Genomic DNA, 7,778 nt, shown 5'->3' with positions numbered 1-7,778 from the left:
GGCCCCCGTTCGGGAGCTAAGCCAGCACCTGCACGTCTGATGTCAGATGCGGGGGGCGTGTTGGGGCTGTGAAGTGCAGCCCCTGATTGGGCGTGGCCCTGGTTCTTTGAACCCGTTGGCCCAATGGTGGCTTCACCCCTGGCAAAGAGGCCCTCTCCTCAATGTCTGAATGCAGACAGGAGAGCAGGGTGGGGAAATGGAACCACGGGTCCATTAGACCTGCTGTTCCATATTATGAACTGGCATTCGTTTGTTACTAGAATCCCCCTCCCCTCTGCCTCGTGCTGGGGGAGGGAGTTTGTTCCAGCCCTGCACGGGCCCAAGAAGCAGCCTGATTGGCTGCTTAGCACGAGTGGGGCGTGGTTTCGGCCGAAAATCGGCCTATCCACGCTCCAAGCCAGCAGTCTGTTCGCAGATCTTCTGCTGGAAGGAGCTCCGGTTGTGTGCTCCTCCAGCTTCACTGAGGGTGGGGGATTTCACCCGGGATAGGGCGTGTGGTGCAAGGGAGTTCGGGGGCGGCTGGCCTCGCTGCAGCAGCAGCGTCCTTCGCCCGGCTGGGCGCACTGCGCTTCCTGCTTCTTTTGGCCTTGGGCCCGCACGGTTTGACTCTCTCCCCTCTGGCCCCTGGAAGAGGCCTTGCTTTTTAAGGCAATTGGGGCTTGGGTGTGTGTGTGGGGGGGGATTCCCCTTTCACTCTCCTGGGCGTTTCCAATACTGTTGCTGTTGGTTGTGTTTTCAATACTGTTGTTGTTGGTTTTGTTTGTTTTTTCTTCCTGCTTTATTGGTTGGGCTTCTTCCCTGTCCCCTGGCAATAGAGAAGGGTTTGGAGTGCTCTGCCCAGCTGGGTGGGGATCGGGATTTGGCCTTGGTGGGGGTGCTTCCCTCAGGCTGAGGTGGGGAATTCTTTTGTGGTGCACATTGACCTTATTGGGTTGGTGTGGCTTTGGGGGTTTTTCCTGCCTTCCTGCAAGGTGTGTGTGTGCTGGCTGTTAGTTCTTTGGTTGACTGGCTGTTTGCTTGCGGTGAGTCATGCCTAGGAAGGCCAAGGGGAAGAAGGGGGAGAGACCCATCAGACAGCCTAAGAGGCCAGCTGCTCCTCCTCCGTCTTCCTCTGAGGATGAAGACGAAGAAATGGGTGTTATTAGGGCCCTGATAGGGCGGATGGAGGCGTTAGAACGGGCCAGGGCTGTGCCATCGGATCCCGGGGCCGGCCCGTCTGGTGGCGGGGGCGTTCCACCCCCCAAGGTCCCTCGCAGGACTCGGGGGGCTACTAGAACCCAGTTATTGAAATCTATTTCCAGTAGGTTGGAGGCCCTGGAGAAGGCAGGGGCTCCTGCTGGACCTGATGCTCCCTCTGAACCTGCTGCTCCATCGCTGCCATCGCCAGATCCGCCTAGGCAGCCAGCTCCTGCTCGACCGCCGGACCCGGTTTCTGCACTGCCTGGACCTGTTTTACCTCAGCCTGTGGCGCCGGTGGAGCAACCCCCGCTGGATCCGTCTCTCCCTGTGGCCCCGGGTGAGCCAGCAGCACCCACACCCCCCGGCGGCTCCGGCCAGTGGCCTTCCATACCCTGGCCTGCGCATGCCATGGGGGGATGGGGACCAGCCCCATACTGGTCCCCCTATGCACACGCTTGGGGTTCAGGGTTTACTTCTCCCATTATGGGTAACGCGTTGGGCCTCCAGGGCTTGGTTGAACAGGTTTGGGGTGTACATAGACCCGTGAGTGCGCCCGCCATCGCGGCGGCAAACAACACGACTGTCCCGGTCCCCACGCCTAGCGGCACGGGGTTCTATCCTATGGGCATTACCCCCACGCCCCAACATGCCCCGTATGGGGGGATGGGGCTTCCTTTGGGGGACCATTTGCTTCCTACCACAAGGGAAAAGATCTTGAAGGGAGAATACATTGACATCTTTAGCCTTTTGTTCCGGGAGCCCAAAGTTAAGCATAAAGAAGGGGAGTCCTGTAAAGAGCATGAGGCTACGAAGCGTAAGCCTGTGGAAAAGTCATGGAGCAACTGGCTCTCCGGGTTTACCATATATATGGGGGTTATTGTGCAGGCGCAGCCGGCAAGGGGCCCCTCCTTGCTGAAATACATGGACATAATCCACAGGGCCGTCTCTGATTTTGCAGGATCCGCTTGGATCCGTTATGACGAGAGTTTTAGGATGCGAGCCGCCCTTGATCCATCTTTGCCCTGGGATGCCCCGCTGCAGGAATGTGGCTTGTGGTAATGTCCCCGGCCCGCCCGGTTGATGGGGACCGATCTGACAGCGGGCACTTGTTGTCTAAGCCGCTTGGCTCCGTTTCTGCTCCGGGGTCAGGCCATCAGTGGGTTCAACCCCACTTGGTCTGCTGGGAGTACAATGCCAATGGTAGGTGCTCCCGGTCACCCTGCCGTTACAGGCATGCGTGTGGCCTCTGTGGGGCCAAACACCCCAGTTCAAGCTGCCCTCGGGCCCGTTCCTCGGTTTCTGGAGGCAAGTTTAGGTCGGGGGGCGGTAGGAAAGGTGCCCCCCCTCCACCCGCTGCGGGTAAAGGGACCTAGCCCCATCAAGCTGGATGTGTTGGGCTGCCTGTTACTAGACTATCCTGATAGAGCGGCGGCTGCCTACTTGTTTTGTGGTTTCCAAGATGGTTTTCATATCCCTTCATCTTCTCGACTGGGGTCCATCACAACGCGTAACCTCAAGTCCGTTATAGGTCAGGAGCAGGTTGTTTTAAGAAAAATAGCTAAGGAGGTTGCGGCTGGTAGGGTTGCGGGGCCTTTTCAGACCCCCCCTTCCCAGGGCTGCGTGTTTCACCTTTAGGGGTGGTACCTAAGAAGGTGCCAGGGGAATTCCGGTTAATACACCACCTATTTTACCCCAAAGGGTCGTCCGTTAACGATGGCATCCCCGACACTTTGTGTTCTGTCCGCTACACTTCCTTTGATGAAGCGGTTCAGGTTGTTCGCAGTAAAGGGGTGGGGGCTCTCATGGCCAAGTGTGACATCGAGTCTTCCTTCCGCCTGCTGCCTGTCCATCCAGCCGATTTCGAGCTCCTAGGTTTTGCCTTCGCAGGGCAGTATTATTTTGACCGTGCGTTGCCCATGGGCTGCTCGATTTCCTGTGCGGCCTTTGAGGCTTTTAGCACTTTTTTGGAATGGGCAGTGCGGTGGAGGGCGGGGCTGGCGTCAACAGCTCATTAACTTAATGATTTCCTCTTTGTGGGGAGGGGCAATTCTGGGGAGTGTGGTCACCTGCTGCATTCCTTCATGGAGTTGGCGGCGGATCTGGGTGTCCCACTAGCACATGATAAGATGGAAGGCCTGGCCACCCGGTTGTCTTTCCTGGGCATTGAGCTTGACTCAGTAGTGGGGTGCTCCAGGTTGCCCCCGGATAAGTTGCAAGCTTTGCTTGCTTTGGTTAGGACCCTGGGGCGGGCCCGCAAGGCTTCCCTTAGGGAATTGCAGGTGGTGGCCGGCCACTTGAATTTTGCCTGCAGGGTAGTTGCCCCTGGAAGGGCTTTCCTGAGAAGGCTTTGTGATCTCACGGTGGGCCTTCGGGCACCGCACCACAGGGTGCGGATCTCGGAAAGAGTCAGGGCCGATCTGGCCCTGTGGGAAACTTTTCTTCTTACTTTTAATGGAACCTCGCTCTGGCGGTCTGAACAACTTGTGGAAGCCGACTTGCAGGTCCATTCGGATGCGGCTGGAGGGGCCGGGTTTGGGATCTATTTTAGGGGCCAATGGTGTGCTGCCCATTGGCCGGCATTTTGGGCCGAAAGCAGGTTGGTTCGGGATATGACCTTTCTGGAATTGTTCCCCATTGTGGTGGCTGTCCACATCTGGGAGGAGGAGTTTTCCAACTCTTCTGTGCAGTTCTGGTGTGATAACCAGGCCGTGGTACACATTGTCAATACCCAAACCTCGCACTCGCGGAGGGTCATGGGCTTGGTCAGAGCACTTGTGCTCCAATGCCTGCGAGCGAATATAGTCTTTCAGGCCTGCCACGTTCCGGGGATAAAAAATGAGATCACTGATGCCTTGTCTCGTTTTCAGGTAGACAGATTCAGGGCGTTAGCTCCCGAGGCTGCGACGCTCCCGGACCCCATGCCGGAAGTCCTGTGGCAGCTCAGCAGTTGGAAGCCCAGCAGGCCATAGCAGCGTCGTTAGCGCCTAGTACCAGGGCGAGTTACGCGGCCAAGATAGCGGCTTTTGCCCAATTCCGGATGGCTGAAGGTTTGGCAGAGTCTTGGTCTGCCCCGGTTGGTCACCTGCAGCAGTTTTTAGTTTCGCTACACAGGGCGGGGCGATCTGGGTCCACCTTGGGTGGTTACTTGGCGGCCTTGTCTTTCGAGGCTCAGGTGAGGGGGGTCGGTGATACCTCATCCGATCCGCGTATCAGGCGCATGTTGGAGGGATGGGCCAGGATGTCTCCGGCTCCGAGTGACAGCAGGTGCCCGATTACGCTGGACATGTTGGTTTCTATGGTGGGTCGCCTGGACGGCTGTTGTTCCACCCCCTGGGAAGTTTCCCTCTTTAGGGCAGTGCTTTTGGTTGCCTTTTTTGGCGCATTTCGCCCCTCTGAGTTGCTGCCACGCAGCAGTCGTTCCCCGCGGGATTGCTGTCTCCAGCTTTCAGATTTAACATTTGCGGTGGGTACAGCTGTTCTGTGCCTCCGCCGCTCGAAGACGGATCAGAGGGGCAAGGGTCAATTGGTCACTTTGGCTGGGGCCACAGATTCTGCGCTCTGCCTGGTGGCAGCCCTTAAGCATTACATTGGTCTCTGTCCTCGGCCCGGGGGATGTTTGTTCCTTCATGAGAGCGTCTGCCCATTAACGCAATATCAGTTTTTGACGGTGATCAGGAAGGTCCTTGGGGGAGCCGGGATCCCCACAGCCGGGCTCACCCTTCATTCCTTCCGTATAGGAGCTGCCTCTACTGCCTCAGGGATGGGCATGACCGAGGACGCCGTGCGGCGGATTGGGCGTTGGAGGTCCTTGGCGGTCAGGCGGTATGTGCGCTGACAGCGGCCAACGTCTCATGGTATCTTCTGTGTTCTCCCCACAGGTGCTGGTGGAGCGGCTGCTCCGGTCCGGATCCTGGTGTGTGGCCATTCGCTGGTCTTTTGGGCCTTTCGGCGGGCCAGCACCTCGCAGTGGGGCACACAGCTAGGTTTCGGCCGGAGGGCCTCTATATATTGGTTGGGCATGCGGGGCATGCAGTGGGGCCAGTTGCTCCCCGTGGTTAGGAGCCATTTAGACAGTTTTCCTGCCCCGCAAGTGGTAATTTTACATTTAGGAGAGAACGACTTGGGCCAGCGAACTGGCCTCTCAATTATTCGGCAAGCCGCATCCGATTTTGAGGTTCTTAGGACTTGGATTCCGGGGGTATGCATCCTTTGGGTTAACTGGCTCCAGCGTAGAGTATGGAGGGGGGTGTCTTCGGGTCTTGGGGTTGAGAAAGCTCATCGTAAGGCTTCAGCGGCCATCGGCCATATGGTTAGAGCAGCTGGAGGTGAGGTCATACTCCAGCTGGGGATAGCGGCCCGCCTTCCTCAGCTGTATCGTCCAGATGGGGTTCATTTGTCCGAGGTCAGGTGCGATTTGTACCTGGGCAACATTCGGAGGGGGCTTGCCGAGTTTTTGGAGGTTTATGGGGCAGGGAGGTCAAGCGTGGGCTAACCTCCCTGTGTGGCAGTAGCAGTGCGGGCAAAGGGGAAATTGAGGTTAGATCTCGGTGAGCACCCTTGGGTATTCTAAGGTTGATTGGTTAATCGCTCCTTTGTTGCCTGTGCGGCACGGGGAGAATGATTGCCAAGAAAACCAGCTTCAGGACTTCACCAACCTTTGGGCTCTGCGGTCCGGGGTGGTTGAAGTCCCTGAGGTATCCAGATCACTTCCTGAAAAGGGGGTGGTTGGCTGTGAAGGAATGGGGCGGGTCATTCCTGCCCTATTTCCTGAGCCAGGGTGTGTCGCCCATGCAGGCTATGTGCAGGGCTATGTGTCCTTGCTCATGCCTAGGAGCCCGCACTGTTGTTTAGCGGTGATTAATCACCTAAAGTTCCAGTTCGCCATGTTGTAATTTTAATAAAGTTGTGGCCCTTTGCACCATATATATGTCTCCGTGTCTTCTTGGGCTAGGGTCTGGTAACAATTGACCTCACATATAAGCCTGTTGGTTTGGTGGAATATCATGCTAAAGAATAACTGAGGACTTTAATGTGGTAAATGAATATGCAAACCCACCCTGGGTTCACACAGAATGGCATATAAAGGTGCCTTGTTTTTGTGGATCAAGGCATTACACACACACACACACACACACACACACACACACACACACACATTCGTTTTGGAAGCATTCCACCTCTAGAGAGATTTGCTGAGCAACTGTGTCTAGCCTGTTGCTTTCTTTCTGGGTGTTACCATGGGCACTGATGGAAAGAAAATACCAATCAGCAGAGCACTCTAAAGCTGAAATGGGGGAGGGGAAGGAGGATGGAACAAGAAACAACAATCTGTGGTGCACTGCAAGGTGATGTGCTACTTTTGTGACAAAGGCAAAGTTATGATGGGAACATCCTTCTGGGAAATGTATTTGTCCTGGGAGGAGGAAAAAGCATATTTTATCAGGTTTTGCTTTCACCCTACATCTGAAGAAGTGTGTTATTACCCACAAAAGCTCATGTATGAAAACATCAAAAAGGTGCTGCTTTATTCCTTTCTTGTTTTGTTTTATATAACTGACTAACATGGCATATCGCAGCTACCTTTACATATTTTATCAAAATAAGGACTTGTTTACATGACGGAGGGAGCTAGCTCAAGGTTGTGGTTTTGAAAGAAACTTGCAGGTGACCCTGCAAGCACTAAAAACAGAACCATCGTCAGCAATTCTCAGTGATCTTTTCTAATGCAGCTCAATAAGCTGTGCTGCGGTCATGAAGAGGGAGCTGCATTAAGTATGCATTAAGTCTGCTGTGCCTCACATGTGACATTTCCTGGGAGTCTCCTACCGTGCAGTGTGCTCATCCTCCAAACCAACTGTTTTAAATGACAGGGAGGTAGATTTCAGGCAAAACATTAGAACATGATTTTGTACTGTGGGAACGGTTCACCAAGGGGCATGTTGCCTATGGAGCTTGCAGACTTTTCTTCCTTCAGAGTTCTCAGGTAAAGATTGAACAAGCATCTCTTGCATCTTTTTAGGTGCAGTGATTATAGCCATCTGAGTTACTAGTTAAAACTACATCTTGTGGCAGTGAATCCCAGAAATTCTGCACTGTGTACTTGCTTTTGTCAGGCTTGAATATACAGCCCTGTCACAGTGTTAATGGAACTGCCCCAGGGTGAATGGTGAACACCCCCAAATTGTGTTTGGGCTTTGTGTGGGGAATTAGTGAGCTGGGGTGGAGCAGTTCCGTGTCCGAATAATTCTTGTGCAAAGCTTTGTTTACAGGAAAATGAACTGAAAGAGAGGTTGAAGTTCAAAATTAAACAAGGTTTATTGTAGGGTAGGGGTACAACAGGATAAGAAAGTTGATTAAAGCAGTATTACCACTAAAGATACATTGCAAGATTAACCAGATAACTGCAAAGAGGAAATTTAGCTTAGTGTCTGAATTAAAATAACTTCCAGGCTGACTAGAGAAAGGAGGCTTAAGAGAAGTAGGGGGTTTGGTTTTAAGAAAAGGAGCAGGGATAGGCAGCCCAGAGGGGCACAGTGATTAATTATACAACCTTGTCCTTCCTTTAGTGGTGGTTGGATCCTTGTGGCTCTGGCAGAACT

General features: G+C 54.1%; 1 protein-coding gene across 1 annotated transcript; it reads left to right on the top strand.

Moving 5' to 3' along the window:
- Positions 1 to 418: 418 nt before the first annotated feature.
- Positions 419 to 6,102, top strand: LOC128322010 (uncharacterized). Its single transcript, XM_053242674.1, has 2 exons — positions 419 to 1,516; positions 4,047 to 6,102. The coding sequence occupies exons 1-2, from the start codon at positions 1,030 to 1,032 to the stop codon at positions 5,012 to 5,014; spliced, it is 1,455 nt and encodes a 484-aa protein (XP_053098649.1). The 5' UTR covers positions 419 to 1,029; the 3' UTR covers positions 5,015 to 6,102.
- The last annotated feature ends 1,676 nt before the right edge of the window (positions 6,103 to 7,778 follow it).

The sequence above is a fragment of the Hemicordylus capensis genome, chromosome 4 (assembly GCF_027244095.1).
Source record: "Hemicordylus capensis ecotype Gifberg chromosome 4, rHemCap1.1.pri, whole genome shotgun sequence".
NCBI lineage: Eukaryota > Metazoa > Chordata > Lepidosauria > Squamata > Cordylidae > Hemicordylus > Hemicordylus capensis.
The sequence above is the reverse complement of the archived record's forward strand: the minus strand, read 5'-3'. Positions and strand labels throughout refer to the sequence as shown.

Excerpts from the sequence above, each read along its gene's own strand:
- LOC128322010 (XM_053242674.1), top strand. The coding sequence starts at position 1,030 with ATGCCTAGGAAGGCCAAGGGGAAGAAGGGGGAGAGACCCATCAGACAG. Across the intron at positions 1,517-4,046 it reads GTCTCTCCCTGTGGCCCCGG|GTAGACAGATTCAGGGCGTT; the intron begins GTGAGCCAGCAG and ends TCTCGTTTTCAG.